The sequence below is a fragment of the Schistocerca cancellata genome, chromosome 1, assembly GCF_023864275.1.
Source record: "Schistocerca cancellata isolate TAMUIC-IGC-003103 chromosome 1, iqSchCanc2.1, whole genome shotgun sequence".
NCBI classification, from domain to species: Eukaryota; Metazoa; Arthropoda; class Insecta; order Orthoptera; family Acrididae; genus Schistocerca; species Schistocerca cancellata.
The window spans coordinates 521,998,287-522,020,478 of record NC_064626.1 but is presented as its reverse complement, the minus strand read 5'-3'; the positions used below and the strand labels follow the sequence as shown (position 1 = coordinate 522,020,478).

General features: G+C 42.8%; 1 protein-coding gene across 1 annotated transcript in view; it reads left to right on the top strand.

Moving 5' to 3' along the window:
• LOC126179177 (serine/arginine repetitive matrix protein 2) overlaps nucleotides 1-22,192 on the top strand; it is a 273,657-nt gene that overhangs the window by 41,569 nt on the left and 209,896 nt on the right. The window contains exon 3 of the mRNA XM_049924590.1: nucleotides 13,143-13,250. Coding sequence (XP_049780547.1) covers nucleotides 13,143-13,250 — 108 coding nt within the window. The remainder of the gene's footprint in view (nucleotides 1-13,142; nucleotides 13,251-22,192) is intronic.

Genomic DNA, 22,192 nt, shown 5'->3' with positions numbered 1-22,192 from the left:
TTCAGAAGAAGAGAAATTTGTTAACATCGAGTATAGATTTAAGTGTCAGGAAGTCATTTATGAAAGTATTTGTATGGAGTGTAGCCATGAATGGAAGTGAAACATGGACAATAAATAGTTTGGACAAGAAGAGAATAGAAGCTTTCGAAATGTGGTGTGCTACAGAAGAATGCTGAAGATTAGATGGGTAGATCACGTAACTAATGAGGCAGTATTGAATAGGGTTGGGGAGAAGAGAAGTTTGTGGCACAACTTGACTAGAAGAAGGGATCGGTTGGTAGGACATGTTCTGAGGCATCAAGGGATCACCAATTTAGTATTGGAGGGCACCGTGGCCGGTAAAAATCGTAGAGGGAGACCAAGAGATGAATACACTAAGCAGATTGAGAAGGATGTAGGTTGCGGTAGGTACTGGGAGATGAAGAGGCTTGTACTGGATAGGGTAGCATGGAGAGCTGCATCAAACCAATCTCAGGACTGAAGACCACAACAACATTGTGTACAAAAAATTTAAAAACAGTAAAACTGAAAACGAAAACAAGATCCTTTTTTTATTCGTAGTCTGCATGATTTATTATAATGTTTATTTACCTTCAAACTGGGCAACGAGGAGCCGAAATTTGCTTTCTGGCACAATTCCCAGGGATAACACAAATTAGGACGTTTGAGGAGCATTCAAGAAGTAATGCAACTTTTTTTTTCTCGGCTAATTCCGGTTGAAAAACTGCGGAATTTGTTGTTGGACATCGTGGAATATTTCCGCTTCAGCCTCCATAGTTTTATGAAGTTCCGATAGATTGCGGCGCTTTAAAAATGCCGTCTGTAATGGAGCTGCGTTCGGATGAGATAGTTGTCACTGAGTTTTATTTGACGAAAAACGAGAGCGTCGCAGATATTCACAGACGCTTGCAGAATGTCTACGGAGAGCTGACATTGAACGAAAACACGGTGAGTCGTCGGGCTAGGCGTCTGTCATGATAGCAACCAAGTCGCAAAAACCTGTTCGATCTTCCACGTGTTGGCCGGCTACAAGCAGTATTGACTCGTGCAACGTTAGAACGTGCGGACACTCGCATTCGAGGTGATCGACAGATCACAAACAAACACGCCGCTGCACATCTGGACATCTGTGTTGGTAGAGCTGACACGCTCAACGTTTTGTGTTCCATGGGTACCTTGCGTACATACAGAGGCCCTCCCGTAAGGTTTCATAAAGCCGTCGTATTGACCGGAGATTATGTTGAAAAATAGCGTTTCGTAGCCAAAAGAGTGGGGACTAATATGGTGTATTGGAATCCTGAATACAACTAACTAGCTTTCATAAGAAAATGTGTTGAATTACTTATTGAACACCGCTCGTATATCCATTTCCGATACACACGAGATCTGTTCAACAAATTCCGGAACATTCGTAATTTCGCGCCAATGGTGCGTTCGAGCGAAATGCGGTTGGCATCCCTGCGCCCGCCTGTGTTTAAAGTGTAAGTGCCGGTAGTTTCGTTGTTGTACGTCTTTTAGATATTGTTCAGTGCTGTATTGAGTAGAACGTCGTGTCGCACAGCTTACGAATCTCGAGATGGCAGAGTTAGAGGAGCAACGAGCCTGCATTAAATTTCGCATGGAACTCAACAGAACCTTTACAGAGACACTAAATAATGCAGGAAACCTGCGGTGATAACTGCTTGAACCGTACTCGGTGTTACGAATGGTTCACACGGTTTAAAAATGGCCTGAAGGAGGTTTAAAGATGGCCCTTCGATGTCTACCGACGACGCTCATGTCAAGAACGACTACGAAGACTGGCTGTCAGAGATATTACAGATGTTGTAACATTTCAGTTGAATCGTCATGAAATCCTCGCACAGCATCTTGGAACGCATCGTGTTGCCACCAAGTTCGTCCCACAGCTCTTGAGTGAAACCCAGAAAGACGTTCGCCTCGCAATCTGTGGAGAGCTTTTGAATGGCGCAAATGAGAACGAGATGTTCCTTAAGAGAATCATAACTAGTAGACGTGGGTCTACGGTTATGATGTTGAGACCAAGGTTCAATCTTCACAATGGCTCGGGACAGGTTCTCCAAGACAAAAAAGCTTGTCAGGTCAGGTCAAATGTCAGAGCCACGCTGATAGTTTCCTTTGACTCTGAAGGATTAGTTCATCACGAATTCGTGCTACAGAGACAAACTGTTAATCGATGTTATCGGGACATGTTGCGACGCCTGCGAGAAAATGTGGGAAGGGAACGGCCTGAAATGTGGCTCTTGCGTCACGATAACGCACCCTGACATTAATTCCTGTTGGTGCCTAACTATTGCAAGAAAAAAAAAGAGCTCACTGTTCTGCCTCATCCTCCGTACTCTCCAGATCAGGCCCCTGTAGACGTATTTTTTTTTTTATTTCCAAAGTTGAAAAACCCCGTTGAAAGGACGAAGATTTGCAACGATAGACGACATACAAGAAAACTTGCAGACGGAATTCACGCGATCCAGCAAGAGGCTTCTGCAAGTGGAAACGGTGATGGAAGCGGTATGTCAGTTGTGGAGGAGAGTATTTTGTTGGAGACCATGCACAGTGTGACGCAATGGTTAAGAAGTGGGGCGGACCTAATCCGTTTTTTAACAATCCAGTTTGTTTTCTCGTGATGTTGTTGAGTAGTTGCTTCTAAATCAGATGCCGAGATTATTTCTTTTGAAAACTTCATGGCTGATTTCCTGCCCCAGTCTTGCGTCCCGTCTCTGACGACTCCATTGTCGACAGGACGTTGTAGTCTTTTTATCATTCTTCCCATGTTGCCGCTTTGTTCTTGCACTGTATCTCCTTTGAAACTCTACGCGGTGCCAGCCAGTGATTTTTCAATTTGGCGTCAGGGATTTCAGGAAAGGATACGGATGTTATACAGGGCTGACCTTCATATTGAGTAAACAAAGCAAAAGCAGAAATTCTAAACTCCGTTTTTCAAATGTTCCTTTTAAAAAAGAAAAATCAGGAGTATTGCCCCAATTTAATTCTAAACTATTAGTACAAAGATGAGTAATGTAGATATTGGTGTTAGTGGTGTTGTCAAACAGCTGAAATGTGTAAAATCGAAGAAAACTCGAGTGCTCGATGGGACAACATTCAGATTCTATATTGAATTTGCGGCTGAGCTAATCCCTATATGAACCACAATTTACCGTAGGTTCATCGAATAGAAAACCATTTCAAGTTGTTGGAAGAAAACACACGTCATACTCATCTGCCAGAAGGCTAGCAGAAATGATCCACAAGCAAAGCTCTAGACAGAACTTTCTTTTGTCTTACAGTATACTGCATCGAATGAATGGAACGGCTTTGTCCAGTAAGAGGAGTCTCTTGTCAGAGATAGTTTAGTACTGTTGCTTACTTTGCTGAAATGTAATAATTGTATGTCACTTAAATACCTGAAGCGATAGAAATGTGCCTTTGCTATCCTGCAATCGTTTGCCAATCAATAATTGAGATCTTTAACCACAAAGTAATGGCAAACTTTGTGTGTTAAGCTCAAGTTCTGTGGCATCTGAAACGTATGAGAGCAAGTAACGTCAACGAAAATTTATCCAAAGATGATTAGATGAGTCCTGTTCCCTATTTTCTTCAGTGACTGTAGAGCATACAACATAGAAGAAGAACTGAGCTATCGTTAAAGACTATCATACGACACTTATTATCTAAATTGTTTCACTTTAAAGGAGAGTGATGATGCTAGGGACAGGCAATAGGTATCACATACCACGATCGTGAGTCGTGAGACGCCCATGTATCCGCATTATCGTGCTTGCAATAGGTTTGTACTTCTTTTGATTGACATCAGCTACTAGAATCAGAATGCATGTATCCCGATAGAAGATATTCCCCAGGTTAGATCGCCTGTGAACATGGCAGATGTCTGAAAGGCGGATTTCCAAAAACTATTCAATCCTTTTGTGACAATATTCCAGAACTAGACAGTAGACTACATTGTTGTTTCGAGGACTAGTTTATTATATGATTACTTATTTTCTGTTACGATGTCCGAGAGGGCAGACATTACTAAGGAACTGTTGAAGCTGCATAGTGCACGGCAGTTTTTCTACTTTTAACTGTGTCCTGACAGTATGACCACAGAGCAGGAGGCGTGAGACTGACCTGCTCCGCCTGTCGCCAACATCTACCCACTATTATCATGTGACTTACGGATATACCAGTTTCTTTACATTTTGAGCTAAGAGTGAAGCTTTAAATTTGTACTTAGTCTTCCTATTTGTACTCATTTATTTATTATGAACAGCAACGGTGAATAATTGTTGTTGTTGCTGCGGTATATGCAAATAGAAATGCACCATTGAGCCCAGACACTATGACCACAAACCATTGTTAGGGCCCCCCTCGTGGGAACGAGCATTTCGGAAACGATGAAGCTGGTCGACGGTTCGCACGCCACTGTCATCATCATCATCATCATCATCATCATCATCATCATCCATGGAAAGTGATTGAAGGACGTGAAACCACGAGTAGGTGGCAAGATGTAAGACCTCCACGCCTCATCACAGAACATCCATCTCGGAGGCATGCCCACTCTGTAAAGCAGGAAACGATGTGGTCTGTGGTACATCTGACGAGAGTGTTGGTTCAGGCACAAGTTTTTTGCAGCACACCTTTCAGCACACACTGTCGACCATACAGTTTCGCAGCTTGCCCCTTACGATCTTGACCGATGGACATTGTCAGTTACGACTGCCGTGGGCACAGGATCGTCGAGGTTGGACGTGGATCACTAGAAATGTACTGCCTGTTCGAATGAATCCACGTTTCCTGTGTCAAGGTCAGTGGTCGTGTCCAGGTACGCCGCCATCCAGGCGAACAACTGCTCTAAACATACCCCGCACAACTGACTGGCACAGATCGGTGGGGGCAGTATTAGACTATGGAGCACATTCATCTTGGCTTCCTTGGGCCCTGTGGTAGCAATCGAAGCCACCGTGACAGCTGTGGACTAAGTTAACTTTAGTGCGGACCACTTGGGTCCCTTCATGCTCGATGTCTTCCTGGACAGCGATGGCATTGTCCAGCGGGATAACAATCCGTGTTACAACACCAGAATTATGCTATAGTGGTTTTGAAAGCATGGTTGTAATGTGTTGACCACCAAATACTTCTAATCTGTACCCGATGAAACGGATCTGGGACGCTTTCGGTCGGAAGCAGTGCGCCCAAAAGCCATCGGCCCTTAGTTTACGGGAACTACGTGATTTGATGCGTAGACTGCTGATGTCCTGGAAACGTACCACGGACGTTATGAACCCATGTTATGCTAAATCGCTACTGTATTACATTTCAAAGGTAAACCAACACCGTTTTAAACTCCTGGTCGTGATGTTTTGCCTCATTAGTGTATGACAAAGGAAGAAATGTCTGGTTCAATTTACCGTAAAAGGAAACGCCTTTGAAATACACCGTAACAAAGATGTATTGTTGTAGGACTAATTTACGTGACTGTATAGCCATATAGACTGCCCGAGAAAGAATGTGAAGCATTCAGAAGACGTGGTTGGATGTCACTATAACTACACTCCTGGAAATGGAAAAAAGAACACATTGACACCGGTGTGTCAGACCCACCATACTTGCTCCGGACACTGCGAGAGGGCTGTACAAGCAATGATCACACGCACGGCACAGCGGACACACCAGGAACCGCGGTGTTGGCCGTCGAATGGCGCTAGCTGCGCAGCATTTGTGCACCGCCGCCGTCAGTGTCAGCCAGTTTGCCGTGGCATACGGAGCTCCATCGCAGTCTTTAACACTGGTAGCATGCCGCGACAGCGTGGACGTGAACCGTATGTGCAGTTGACGGACTTTGAGCGAGGGCGTATAGTGGGCACGCGGGAGGCCGGGTGGACGTACCGCCGAATTGCTCAACACGTGGGGCGTGAGGTCTCCACAGTACATCGATGTTGTCGCCAGTGGTCGGCGGAAGGTGCACGTGCCCGTCGACCTGGGACCGGACCGCAGCGACGCACGGATGCACGCCAAGAGCGTAGGATCCTACGCAGTGCCGTAGGGGACCGCACCGCCACTTCCCAGCAAATTAGGGACACTGTTGCTCCTGGGGTATCGGCGAGGACCATTCGCAACCGTCTCCATGAAGCTGGGCTACGGTCCCGCACACCGTTAGGCCGTCTTCCGCTCACGCCCCAACATCGTGCAGCCCGCCTCCAGTGGTGTCGCGACAGGCGTGAATGGAGGGACGAATGGAGATGTGTCGTCTTCAGCGATGAGAGTCGCTTCTGCCTTGGTGCCAATGATGGTCGTATGCGTGTTTGGCGCCGTGCAGGTGAGCGCCACAATCAGGACTGCATACGACCGAGGCACACAGGGCCAACACCCGGCATCATGGTGTGGGGAGCGATCTCCTACACTGGCCGTACACCACTGGTGATCGTCGAGGGGACACTGAATAGTGCACGGTACATCCAAACCGTCATTGAACCGATCGTTCTACCATTCCTAGACCGGCGAGGGAACTTGCTGTTCCAACAGGACAATGCACGTCCGCATGTATCCCGTGCCACCCAACGTGCTCTAGAAGGTGTAAGTCAACTACCCTGGCCAGCAAGATCTCCGGATCTGTCCCCCATTGAGCATGTTTGGGACTGGATGAAGCGTCGTCTCACGCGGTCTGCACGTCCAGCACGAACGCTGGTCCAACTGAGGCGCCAGGTGGAAATGGCATGGCAAGCCGTTCCACAGGACTACATCCAGCATCTCTACGATCGTCTCCATGGGAGAATAGCAGCCTGCATTGCTGCGAAAGGTGGATATACACTGTACTAGTGCCGACATTGTGCATGCTCTGTTGCCTGTGTCTATGTGCCTTTGGTTCTGTCAGTGTGATCATGTGATGTATCTGACCCCAGGAATGTGTCAATAAAGTTTCCCCTTCCTGGGACAATGAATTCACGGTGTTCTTATTTCAATTTCCAGGAGTGTATAACGTACACACCATCGGGGCCATGTAAATCATTAGAGTTGCAATTTTGCCTGACAGGTAGAATGACCTCAAAAGTACATTAGTATTGTTCGTGTTTAGTATTGACACTAGGCCTAGCAGGGTATACAAGGCGCATGAATGGCGTCAGATGTTGAGTGATCATTAAAAGACAAGGAGATACCATGTGCGCATGTGATACAGAGTTGTCAGCACACGACAGAGTGAAAGGGGCCTCATTGTGGGTAACAATGTGGCCGACTTGTAGAATCGTACAATATCCACATTTGTGGTGCGTTCGGGAGTGAAAATGGCCCTCTTCAAGGTGCCGGTCGACCACTTCTGAGCACCACAAGGGAGAATCGCCGTATTGTACACCAAGCGCATCGTAACCTCTTCACATATGCGCGTGCCGTCCAAGAACATGTAATGGACTTCCTGCAACTTCCCTTGTTTTTCCGTACCATTGGTTAGGAATTAGCAAAAGCCAGACTAGGGAACTAGCTGCCCTTAACGCCGCGCCACAAATGGCTATATTTTGGAAATGTGCTGTGACCGGGATGAATGGCGTCACATTGTGTTCAGCGATGAATCGCAGTGCTGCACTACCCCGGATGACTTTCGTTGGCGAATAGGGCGGCGATCTGGGGAGAGGTCCATTCTTCCAATGTTTAGGAGAGGCACAGCCGTGTTACTGCTGGCTTCGTAGTGTGGAGTCAGGTCACCGCTAGTAGTTATTGAGGGAACTCTGATGGCGTAGCATTGTCACGGACATTGTGTGTCGTCATATGTTATCTGTCATGTCACCGTACATACTGCCATTTTCCAATATGATAATGCTCGTCCACACATGGCAAGAGTCTAATGACCTGTCTGTGTGATGGTGAGTTTTCCGGAGGCTGGCAAAACCACCAAATCTGTTTCCAACGTGCGGGACCAGCTCGGACGTGAGCACAGTCCCCGTGCCAGTATCTAGGATGTCCAGCACTGCCAGTATCTAGGATGTCCAGCACCAGTTACGACCCTTAGTGACCGAATCAGTGCATTCATCTAGGTCAGAGGGAGAGTAACATTATACCGGGTGATCAAAAAGTCAGTATAAGTTTGAAAACTGAATAAATCACGGAATAATGTAGATAGAGCGGTAAAAATTGATACACATGCTTGGAATGACATGGGGTTTTATTAGAACCAAAACAATACAAACGTTCAAAAAATGTCCGGCAGATGGCGCTTCATCTGATCAGAATAGCAATAATTAGCATAACAAAGTAAGACAAAGCAAAGATGATGATCTTTACAGGAAATGCTCAATATGTCCACCATCATTCCTCAACAATACCTGTAGTCGAGGAATAATGTTGTGAACAGCACTGTAAAGCATGTCCGGAGTTATGGTGAGGCATTGGCGTCGGATGTTGTCTTTCAGCATCCCTAGAGACGTCGGTCGATCACGATACACTTGCGACTTCAGGTAACCCCAAAGCCAATAATCGCACGGACTGAGGTCTGGGGACTTGGGAGGCCAAGCATGACGAAAATGGCGGCTGAGCACACGATCATCACCATACGAGCCGCATCTGTCGGACATTTTGTGAACTTTGTTTTATTTTGGTTCTAATAAAACCCCATGTCATTCCAAGCATATGTGTCAATTTGTACCTCTCTATCTACATTATTCCATAGTTTATTAAGTTTTTAAATTGATACTGACTTTTTGATCACCCGGTATTGATAAGTGGGCGTATCCTGCCAAGTTCTTTGTAAAGTTGATTGGATTTTGTAATCACGTACTCTTTCAACCAAAGAAGTTTAATTTAGTTTCCTCCTCCCCTTCTAAGTACTTCACTTTTCATGTTAACTGAATCTTCCGTCGGTTCTTTGTAGAACAACATTATGATAAATTAAAAGCGCCTGTTTGCTTTTGTTGTACAGTATCTCAACCGTATTACTGTAGAATAAAAGCAAACTAGTGCTTTTCATTTATTACTTCACTTTCTTCCTCAAATGGTACAAATGCCTACAAGCACTATGGACTTAACATCTGAGGTCATCAGCCCCTAGACATAGAACTACTTAAACCTAACTAAGTAAGGACATTACATACATCCATGCCCGAGGCAGGATCCGAACCTGCGACCGGAGCAGCAGCGCGGTTCTGGGCTGTAGCGCCTAGAACCGCCCGACCAGAGCGACCGGCTTCTTCCTCAGGCAGCGTGTTTATGAGACAAGTGCTAAATAAATTCGGAAGTGTGGCAGTGTGTTCCAGTAAATCCGTTCAAAGTATGCACATTAGGAGCAGTTTTACTCCTACAGGTAAAATGTGTGTAATTATGACAGTGTGAGTAGTTACCTTCAGGTTGTACCGATCTCGAAACCATTATGGTTATTTAAAATGTCGCGATAGGAAACTCTTGCACTAGTGGCTGTGTGTTGGAACTATGTACGATTAATAATTTAGTTCCCGATAAATGAACCAGAAAGAAATGTATGGCACCAGAAAGTAAAATCCGAAGGATTTCGTACTTAAAACTAATTGTATGTGGTAAACTGCCAAGCTGATGAATGTCGTAGCTTTATATTCGAATTTTTTTCCGAGACACATCCTCTTAGGCATACTTGGAAGCCATTTCTCAGTGACAACTTATTAAAACAGATTTGGCAGCACGATGAAGTATAATAGAAAACACAAGAAAAGCTGGGGCAATCCCATCTTTTCCTAAAACTAATACCGACGCGTGAGCTGTGACTTGTCCCCAACAAGCGAAATGCCCTACATTTATTTCTGCAAAGCTTTAGCTTTAAAGCAAGTTCATTCCAGATACCGAATACAAATTGTTAAGATACCTATGAAACATGTTTACAAAATCCACAGTAATTGCGAACTATTCCTGACTACATTAGCGATCTAATGACAATAAAATATGCATACTGCTGTTTACGGACAAACCTTACGCCTCATATGTCACGTGACTTTTGGAGGGAATATAATTTGGCGACAAAAATTCTGTTCTGCCCATTTGAAAACTCATTTTATAGATATTCCTATTGTATGTCTTCAAGTTTCACCCTAATCGATCGACTCGGTTGCCGTACACAGCGTACTTTGGACGGCTTCTTGCTGTCCGCAGAAGACAAAAACGGCGGAACTTCTGTGGGGCCTCGCGTTAAACGACTTGGAGAAATGTCTCGAACAGTGAAAGGAACGGATGCTGGCCCAAATGGGCTCTTCTTTGAAGGCCACAACTACTGATTGAACATGTTTCGTAACTACAGTACAGACACTTGCAGTATCCGTTTAGTTTCGTTTGAGCGAGACCTCGTGCATGCTTTTTCTGATGAAGCGTAACAACGCACACACTCGACTCTTCCTAATTCGGAGCTTAATAAATCTAGTTTCTCAATAAATCAAAGTAATTGCCCTTTCTTTCGAAAAAATGTTGATAAATCGAAGAAACCGTGTGTGTTTTGGTGCACTCGATAAATCGTAGTGATTGTTTGTCATTACACTCTAGTCAGCAGCGAACACTTTATAATAGGATATTTGACTGTTTTGTGGAAATCATCTGAAATGGTTCATTACATCATTTTATGATCAGAACAGGTTTTTCTCCTCTTCAATTTTTATAAAAACGGAAATTAAATTCAAATAATTTGAAAGCCCGCTAAAACGCTCCATTCGAGCCATGCGATGCCTGTGATGTCACTGGCTAGCTCGCTGCTCCTACTGTCATGAAGGTAGTTCACTGTGATGTCTTGTTTTGGACTTTACCTTTCGGAATACGGATTACAAATGGTTTGCAGTAAGTAGTATCACACTGTACAAATACATCCATAAAAACTCGGAAAATTGTTTTTGAGTGTTTCGAAGAATGAGAAGTTGCGTAAAAAGCTGTTTCACTGTACCGGCAGAATCTCACCACGTCGACGCACTAGTTCCCTAACTTAGTTAAAAACGTCTTACTAATGATATTCTGCAAGTTCTGTCTGAGCGCTCTTCAACTACAGATCCTGACCCAGGTGGTCTATGAAAGCATCCGATCACCATTTTTGACCGTTCTTTGATACTCAGATTCACCCAGATTAATTCACTGATCGAGACAGGTCGCATTGCTACAGGTTGCTTACGACCTACTCCTGTCAATAAGCTGTACCAAATTATGGGTATAGCACCGCTACGCATTCGAAGGCAAGCTGCAACAGAAGTGGAGAAGAAAAAACAAGAAATCGACCCTAGACATCCTTTGTTCGGACATGACTCTAACAAACAAGACTGAGGTCAAGAAAAAGCTTCCTACAGAAAACTATGGCAATTCGTTCATCTCGCAGAACTCGCAGAGAGGAGCTTTGGCGAGACTCCCTAGCTGAAGACAATCACATAACGGTCAAGGAGGAAATAGCCGAAGGTTCGCACCTGTCATACGTGACCTGGAAGACTTTGAACAAGCTGCGAGTTGGGGTGTCAAGGTCAAAGCCAACCTCAGGAAGTGGGGCTTCAGTAATGAGGAGGAAACTTGTCGGTGTGGTGACGCACAGGACGAACATCATCTTCTAGAGTCTGCAGGAACCTACCGGCTGCATGCACTATCTGTGATCCTGCTGCAGCCAGCGAAACTACTGTGATAACCACCGAATACTGGGCCCGTCAAAAAATATAATCATCTTGCTGCTTGTTTGTATATATTATTGAATCTGTGTCATAAATACTACTGTACATATTTAATTTTGCAAATTTGTTATGTGAATCAATACTTATTAGTTTTTGTAATTATTTTATGTCCTGGACTCGAAAAATAAATAGATAAATAAATAAATTCACATGCGGAATCCGTGATAACCTTTTGTCGATTTTCTTACTGCAGTAAACACGCCACCATCATTGGCGATTAACCTAACCTTACGGTCAATATTCCAATCTGAACTTAGGATTTCGTTGTCATTGACTTCTGGTTTCAATCAGCTTTCTGTTCGCAATACTATCTGTGCATTATAACCTTCAGTAAGCGATACTAAATCTGGGACGTTTCCTTGGATGCTCCTGCAGTTTACTAAAATCATATTAATCTTTTCTATCTCTGATCTGCGAGGACCAAGATTCTCTGATGTCACTGTGGCTGATTTATCAGGCAAATCGCCTGGACCATATCTCATTTAGTTTATATAATACCACTTGTAGTTTATCTTCGCTATCGTGCAAGACAACCTGACCCCCTATGAATAACATCGTGTTAATAGGTTTATTCCTCCCAATATTTGTGCCTGTTGGTTTTCCACCTTCTTCCACTCGCTGATAATGTCATCTATATAGATACTGGATAATGTTGGTGACGAGCTACACCCTTATTTTACCTTGATTTGTTTGTACTTCAGGCTTTATCATTTCATCATGTCAGTTCAAATTCAGGTAAACATATGTAGCCTTTCTGTGACTTGCATTGGTTGTTTAGGGATTCCTCTTTTTTTCATTATTGCCCATAGCGTATCTCTGTGAATTCTACCAAATTCTTTTTCAGAATCCACAAATGCCAGGTGGATTTCCCGTTTAAATTCTCGTCTCTCTGATGATATACATTTTTATAGTAAATCTCTCTGCGACTACAGTAGTTACGCAGCTTTCGACACTCACTTTTTGTCACAGAGTGAAAGATAAGGCATCATGTTGAAATCCTAAAATGTTAAAAGAAGTTGAACTGATACTGCTAGTCCTGGTAAGGATTTTTGCTGTTAGTGTGTACCTGGACGCTGTACATGAAATTAAAGGTTAAAAAAACTGGTTATAACCAGGAGCCTGCGTAACGGTAATAACTATTACTGTTTATAGTAGTAAACTGAAGCATCCTAGCAAACAAAATTGTAAGAAAAAGCCATATTGTTACAGTGACAACTGAAGGTGCTTTAATTTAAAGCGAAATGCGTTTCATATTAGTAAGACTTCGATTACAATCGCGAAAACGGTATTTAACCTATGCAACTTGCAAATCTGCGACTGCGGAAAAAAAGAGGCCAACATAATGCCTGCAAATAATTTAAAAGTGTTAAGAGGTAGAGAGGGCAATCCTCGTGCTGAGAATTCATAGGGAGGCTCCTAGTTCATTTGTTTATAATTTGTAAAAAACTCATAACGTGCTTAAAAAGATATTCGTTTTTCTTGCAGATACACAGCGGAGGAGATAGAACTGAAGGTAGCAGAATATCGCACCATGTTGGTCGACAGTGGCGGCAAGGCAACGGCCATACCCAGGGACGAATTCGGACGCTTCGCGTAAGTACTCTTCACATAGCTATCATTTCTTCCTCGGCAGCACGGAAGCGTCAAAGTACTTTCTACAGCCCACACCTGAGCTGGTCTTAGTACTTTGATGCCTGACTGAATAACACCTACACTAGACTGGTAATTTTCCTCTTTGCAGCTTCCTGAAATTGTTACGGAAATTTCCATCGGCATTATACTGCTCTGTTTTCGGATTTCATTACCCACGCGTCAATAGATAGATAAATGAAAGAGTCCACCTGTAGAACGGAATTTTTTTCACATTTTCGGATTTTTATCTCATTATAAAATTTGCAATTTTCCGAATAAAATTATATATGTCATCACTTACAGACTCACATGGGAAGTATTTTATTTTACTTTTTTAAAATATAATATACACCAGTTGAAAACGTTAAAATTTTTACGTGCATTACTTCAAGATCTAATAAAATCGGTAATTTTTTATACAGCTGGCTGTGGATTTCTGTGTTATAAAGGTCATGTCCAGAAGAGGATGGGAACCAGGTTTAGGAAGTTGAAACAAAGTTTGAAAGACAAGAAACTTTCTGATGGTAAAACCATAAGAGGCAGGCTGACAGAGGAAGTGATTGATGAACTACAGCAGTATTATGGGATGGCCATTAGAAATAATACTGAGGATTTGTTGAAAATGAAGCAGGCAGTATGGGCTACCCTCTTACACAGACTAATGAAAAACCAGTACACCACCTGTGCCCTCCTGGAGCTGATTCATGATACAATTACCTCAATGTCCAGTACTCAAACAGTTAATACAGCAATAAACATTCCATCCCAGCAGCAGTCATGGATATCATAAAACCTATTTACAGAGACCTGGCAAATCGTGAATTACTGAAGTAGTGTCTGCACAGTCAGACTCAAAATTCCAATGAGTCGTTCAATAATCTTTTATGGACTCACCAAAAAATGTTTTTGTTGGAATGAAGACACTAAAGTGGGGGGTCAGTGATGCTGTTATTGCTTTTAATGATGGCAGCATTGGTAGGATGAAATTGCTACGGCATATGGGAATTAATCCTGGAGCAAACTGCATCAGAGAACTCGAACGGATGGACAAGGTTTGCCTCTATAAAGCAGAGTATGCAGCACAGTTGGCCACTGAGGAGTCCAAAAAGAAGAAAAGAACTTCGAAAAAGATCAAGAGGATAAGATACAGGATGGTGCAGGGTGCTTCTGAGTGACTAAAAATAAAAAAAATTAACCATTTATTGAGTGAGTTAGATTCTTTTGCAACTTTAGAAGCCGTTCCTGAAAATTTACATATTCTGTTGCACTTTTGCCTAAATCTCAGAAACCATTTCGAGTAGAGTATTCAAATTTTCAGGGAGTATATCGTGAGTCTACTGAACTAAAAGAAGAACATAATGTTATGCATCATTAAAATTATTTAGGATAACATACTAAAAAGTACACAAAATTTTAACTGTGTAATTAAAAAATTGTATTTCAGAAATCAGTGACTCAAATGCAACTCCTGTAATTCAGTAGACTCAGAACATACAGTTTAATATTCTGTAAAAGTTTCAATCCAATGGCTACAGTGGTTCCAGAAATGCAGGGAAGCCAAATCACTAAATTTAACATTGTCGGGGTAGGGCGTTCCAACTCCCCTTGTTGTTGTTGTTGTTGTTGTTGTCGTCGTCTTCAGTCCTGAGACTGGTTTGATGCAGCTCTCCATGCTACTCTATCCTATGCAAGCTTCTTCATCTCCCAGTACTTACTGCAACCTACATCCTTCTGAATCTGCTTAGTGTATTCATCTCTTGGTCTCCCTCTACGATTTTTACCCTCCACACTGCCCTCCAATACTAAATTGGTGATCCCTTGATGCCTCAGAACATGTCCTACCAACCGGTCCCTTCTTCTTGTCAAATTGTGCCACAAACTCCTCCCCAATTCTATTCAATACCTCCTCATTAGTTATGTGATCTACCCATCTAATCTTCAGCATTCTTCTGTAGCACACCACATTTCGAAAGCTTCTATTCTCTTCTTGTCCAAACTATTTATTGTCCATGTTTCACTTCCATACATGGCTACACTCCATACAAATACTTTCATAAATGACTTCCTGACACTTAAATCTATACTCGATATTAACAAATTTCTCTTCTTCAGAAACGCTTTCCTTGCCATTGCCAGTCTACATTTTATGTCCTCTCTACTTCGACCATTATCAGTTACTTTGCTCCCCAAATAGCAAAACTCCTTTACTACTTTAAGTGTCTCATTTCCTAATCTAATTCCCTCAGCATTACCCAACTTAATTCGACTACATTCCATTATCCTCGTTTTGCTTTTGTGGATGTTCATCTTATATCCTCCTTTCAAGACACTCCCCTCAATATGGCTATTATTCGTCAGAGGAACATTGCATCGAGCCTTACATATTCTGTCAAATACAGACAATGGCGTAATATACATCGGATATATACGGGGTAATCAATTGAAAATCAAACACTCGCCACAACGGGACCATGGGATGGTTACTTCAAATGGAATAATCACTACAAGCATGGACATTTATCCCATTGGGAGACGAGACAATTACTGTTTCGTAGAATGCAGTCGGCCGCTGATGGATGCACAATTGCACCTACACTTGCACTTCCTCATCCGACTGAAACCGACGTCCACGCGTGTCTTTCTTCAGGTCGCCAGAGATATGAAAATCACGCGGTGAAAGCTCCGGGGTGTACGGAGGATGTTGCAGTGCTCCCCAACCAAATGCTGAAGCGCAGCCTCGTCCCATTAACAGTGTGGGGAGGAGGGGCACTATCGTGCAACAGAATGTTTCCATCTGATACCATTCCTGGGCGTTTTGATTTTATGGCGCATCGCAGTTTCTGTAAAGTGTCTTCATAGCGGTCAACATTGACTGTGGTTCCACACTCGAGGAACTGGACTAGTAGCGGGACCCTGCAAAGGAGGAGGTGGTCATGACCTTAGCGAAACTTGCGTGAGCAGCTGTCGATTTCTTGGGCGGCGGAGACGCGTGATGTTGCCGCTATTGGCTTTGCCTTTTGCTCCTGAGCTGTCGGCCGTCAGCATCCTGTTGCACGATAACCCACGGCCACACTGCTAATCGGTCGAAGACTGCGCTTAGGCGATTTTGTTGGGAAATACTGAAACATCTGTACAGTTTCACCGTGTTACTTTCATAGATTTGGTGACATGCATAGATGTCGGTTTCAGTCGGACGAGGAAGTGCAAGAGTGGTTGCGGTTATGCATCAGTCAGCTGCTGACTACATTCTACAAAACAGGAATTGATCATTTCGTCTCCCAGTGGGATAAATGGCTTAATGCGTGTGGTGATTACTTTTCAGAGAAACCATTCCACGGTCCCGTTGTGGTGGATGTTCGATTTTCATTTGACTTGTCACTCGTACGTGGAATCTGAAGACTCAAGACGTTCGATAGAGTTACGCACTGTCGCCTAATCAATACGGAATAGAAGACCAGCCTTATGGGTGGATTGAAGAGTTCCAAGCAACTAGAAGCCAGCATTTTATTCTTACTGGGAATAAATCTTCACACAGAAAAGTAAATTCTTACACACCACAAGTGATAGTTACAGTGCGGACACTGTTCACAGGATATTTAAATCAGTTACTGTAATCATTGCTTTCACAGTATATATAAATGACTTTAATTTTATTCCTGAAACTCGAACTGTCTCTTCTGCCAGGATTTCGTAAAGGGCGATCCTGCATAGAACCTAAAAAATAATGAAGTGTAGGAATACCGTGGTGACTTTTGTTGGCTTCACAGAGGCTTTCGATTCGATGGATAGGCAAACATAGCTGTATACTTCAGAGGAATTAAAAATCTACAGGAAAACAAGGGAAATTATCCAACAGACATTAACCACTACAATCTAGAAAGTTAAACTCATAGCAGAAACTTCAGTAGCATTTCAAATCCACAGCGGTGTTCGCGAAGGAGATGAACTTTACCGCTACTATTTAACACAGTTCTCCAAGACATAGGAAAAGGTAATTCAACTTGGCATTGAAAAAGAGCTGGGAATGAACGTGAAGGTGTAGCTTTCACAGACTACCTCGCTATTCTAAGAAACAATAGACTCACGAAGTCTCACAGAAAACTGGCCTGCAAATCTTCTGAGAGAAAACTATACATGAAAAGGAAGCCTGTGATTAATCTCCCCAAGTTAAAAGTTAAGTACTTTAAGTATGTAGGAGAGGTCATCCAACCACGAGGATTAAACACAAAGTCAGTCAAGAAAGAATTTCAAAACTGAAAAAAAAACTCCTATGCGGCCACTACAGTAAAAAACATATTTCTGTCATAATGTTTTCATAATGCAGGGCCACAGTCATAATATATTTCTTTAATGTCAGTACCGCCGTTAGACTTGTTTTTTTTTTTTTTTTACAGTGTTACATTTACCATCTTGAGTCAAGATGGTTTCCTCACAAGGGAATGGTCAGACTTGTCATGCCGAAACATGTATTGCTTTTTTTAGCACTGTTATTTAACTGTGCAAAAGGTCCGTATGCAAAATTGTAGCTGCTGACAGGAACTGGAAGTCACCTAAAAAAAATCACGAACATGGCTATGTTTCCTGCTTGGCGTTTGCAGTGACGGCTGGCCACCCCTGAAAATGGCGAGTCGCGAGCGTTGTGCGCACGGTCTGGAATTGCGGCCGTCTTATCGCGGCGTTCACTAAAGAGGAATATCGCTGCACGGTTTTGGTGGAAAGGGGAAACGAATATTCGTTTCTGTGGCATGCACGTCCTTTTAATTTCTGGTACTTATTTCGAAACATATCGTCCTGAAACTAGTTAGAGATGTGAAACATGTTCTGTACATGTTCATCTATACTCCGCAAGCCACCTTACGGTGAACATTCAATCTCCCCTCACAGGTGATGGCGAACCATGTAAATGTTTTGCTGCCTTCCATGGAGATATACCACAGACGCCAAATGAAGCAATCAACAGAAAACACGCGTGAAGACTATGTGTTGTGCGACATGGTTGTTAAACTTCTAGACGAGCACGTAAATGGCTCAGACATGTGGCTAGAAACAACTGAAACACTCGATATTGCAGACTGTGAATCTACAGACGGCGAAGCCACCGACGAAAGTTGCACTCATAAAGAATCTTCGAGTGATAGTGCCACGTACCATTATCAATTATCTCCGAAAGTAACACCAGCAACTACAATTACCTTATCACACAAAGAAAAAGCGGTGACGTATTGGTTGAACGAAAGTGGTAAGAAACCCCTACGTGTCAGTACTGTTCAAAATAAGTATCACTTTGTCCGTTCTGAGCTTGAATTGTATAGATGGAAAAAGGAAGTCGCTGGACGACGTTAGAGTCGACTGGAAATTGCGACGGAGATAAATGCGCGACTTTTTGAGCTATTTACCGATGCCAGACAACAGTAATTTAGTGTCAGCGATACAACTTTGCGTGATTGGGCGTTAGAGATTGCCAACGCGATAGGAGCTAAAGAATTTACAGCTTCTCAAAGTTGGATTAGTCGCTTCAAAAGATCACATAAAATTATGGCAAGAAAAATAACAAAATTTGTATCGAGAAACAGGTCGGAAAATGAAGTGACACAAATCGAAATGATAGCTTTTCTTACGAATGCAAAAAATAAGATCGCTATTTTTAGTGAATCGTACGTGTACAATGCCGATCTGTCAGGTTTTAAAAAAGAAATGTGTGCGAAAAGAACACTGTCATTCAAAGGGGAAAAACATATTGAGACGATTGCGCAGTCCACGACTGCACTCACCCATTCATACACTATAATGCCCATAATTAGTCTGGATGGTTCATTGCTTCCTAAACTGTATGTGTGTCTTCAAGAACAAACTGGACGTTTTGGACCACGTGTCAAAAGAACAATGTTCTACGCAAACACTCTTGTGGTAGACGCATCGAAGTCTGGAAAAATGGGAAATGAAAACGTTACACTTTTCTTGCGTCATGCTTTTCTTCCGGTCTGCGGGAACAAATCTCTTCTCCTTCTAGATTCGTGGTCAGGTCATAAAAGGTCTGATTCATTAAAAGCTGTATTTCGAGCCCACCCTGACAAAGAAGTAGAGATACTTCAGATTCCACCCGGCACGACGAACGTAATTCAACCTTTAGACAGAGAATTTTTCCGTCAGTGGAAGGCATTTTACAGAAAACTAACAGAGAAAATTATTGTGTGCAGATCACTGCAATTTTCTGTCTATCACAGTGACAATATTCTCAAGCTGTAATCAGTAGTACATTATCAATTTTCCTCCCCACGCTTTCAGAATTTGATTAAATATGCGTGGCACTCCTCGAAATATACTGATACTAGGCCTGATTCATTCCTTACACCAGCCCAGTTTTGTCTACGGGCATCTAACAACGTCTGTGATTCGCAGGGCTGTCATATGTCGTCTTTGCTTGTATGTTCTTGGAGGACAAAAAACCTATGTTTTGAACATTGTATCAATATTTCGCATTTTTGCGGTAATTACAAGAAATAAAATTTGGACGTGTTCTAAACCGCATATTTATTTGTGTCTATTTCATAGCTATTTGGAAAAAAATGTTGTAGATAACATATCAGCCATATTTGTCAACGAATGTTTAATTATCATACGATCGCTTTCACTGGGGGAATCAGCTCTCTCACTGCTGTGGCAAGAGAGCGGCGATTAGCTAACACCACCTTGTCCCTAGATGGCGTTGGTATAATGTAGCGAGCGAGGTCAGGGTTGTACAAGAGGCAGTTATAAGCGCGGAAACAATGCGACAATAATGTCTTTCTTCATAAAATTGTTTACATGCTTCCAGGTCATGTCAGCAGCTAAAATTCTGCATACAGACCTCTTGCAATGTTAACTCACAGTGGTAAAAAAAGCAACACAGGTTTCGACATGACAACTCTGACCATTCCCTTGTCAGTAATGAAGCAAAGCATAGGCCCTGCCAGAAATGTCGACTCTTAGTCAGTGTGTCTAATAGTGTATTTTAATACGACAGTATGCCATCTTAGGCAATTTATAACACTTAAAATATTTGATAATGACACTTTGAAGCCGAAATCATGATTGTGTAAGTGTAACTGTACTGTAAATAAACAAGTCTAATGGCGGTACTGACTTTAGAGAAATATTTCTCTCAGTTGCAAAGCTGAGGCATTACATCACAATCGTTCTACCGGAAGCACTCTGCGCTGTATAAACTGCAGTGATCATGGCCAAACAAAAATAAGATGGAAAAGCAGGAAAGGAAAATCCTTAGGAAATTATTCGGTCCAGTTTTTAGTGAAGGAATTTGGATAAAGGGGCCGCTGAGAGACATCTAAAAACATATACAAACAATAACGAAATCTTTAAAAGCCGAAGAATGAAATTTTATGGACATATCCAGAGGAAAACAAGAATGGACTCACAAGATAAACCTTCGAGATAGCAGACAGCAGGAAAAAAGAGAAAAAGATCACTGAAATAGAGGAAGATATTAAAGAAGAGGGACTAGCGCAAAATAACATAACTGATTGATACCCGTTCAGAAACATACACGTAAACAAAAACGCACGGAAAAGATAACGGGAAGTAAATGTCCGGAACAACGGGACATAGAACACATTGAGCTTATGTAGAGAATTTGGGAACAGCGAAGAAACAAGAAAAAAATCACTACTACTCAAATTCAAAAGATCTCTTAAAAGAGAATATTCGAAAATAATAGTAAATGACCTGGTAGATAACGTCGAACTTCCATGAGGCTGTTTGAGGATGATGCTGTCATCAGCCACATATTAATGACTGTTAATTTGGCAAGACCCGCAACCACATTCAGTACTGTAAAACCGTCCAATCATCATTATTATATGCTATTATTTTTACAGTTACGGTGACTATAAAGATTGCCCCGAGAACAAATTGATGCATCAACTAGAAACGGTTATTCCTATGACAGGCTATGAGAAATAGTCAATTGCCTGCGTGTCCGAAGAAACATTGTATCGTACTTCTTAATAAAACCGGTAGTACCATGTCCTGGACTCCCAATAAACACACTGATGGAAAAAAAGCCGCAACACTAAGGAGGAGTTGTGCGACATAAACGAAAGTTGGTAGCCTTTTTTCTATATCTGAAAGAGGTCTATTTCAATTTCGCGCCAGTCTCGTAAGAGGGGCACTGATGTGAGCATTAGTTACCTTTGAGATTGGACATGGAGAGTTGATGCAAGTCAAGAATTCCTGTAAGGTGACGAAGACGCCATTAACAACACCTCACTGAGTTCAAATGAGGTCGTGTAAAGGGGCTGCGAGAAGCTGGATGTTCCTTCTACGATGTTGCAGGAAGACGTGGAGGGAATGTAGCCACTGTAATTGATTGCTAACATCAGTGGTCACGAGAATTTACAGGCGCAAGAAGGCCTGTCATCGGATGGCCACGTGGCACTACCGGTAACGAAGACCGTCTTATTCGGCATATGGTTGTGGCGCATCGTACTGCATCTGCAGCAGCAGTTTGAGCAGCAATTGGCACCACAGTGACACAACGAACTGTCACAAATCGGTTACTTCAAGGACAACTCCTCCGACCGAAACATTGTATCGTACTTCTTAATAACACCTCCGACCGCAAACCACAACCATTTGCGACTTCAGTAGTGTCAAGCGAGAGCTCATTGGAGGGCAGGATGGAGGTCTGTCATATTTTCTGATGAAAGCTGCTTTTGCTTCGGTGCCAGTAATGGCCATGTGTTGGTTCGGAGGAGGCAAGTTGAGGGTCAGCAACCAACCAGTTGCGTGCTAGACACATTAGACCTACACTCGTGTTATGGTCTGGAGTGCGAGTTGTATGTTGGCAGGCGTACTCTCGCGGTTATCCCACGAACTCTGTCTGCGAATTTGTACGTCAGTATGGC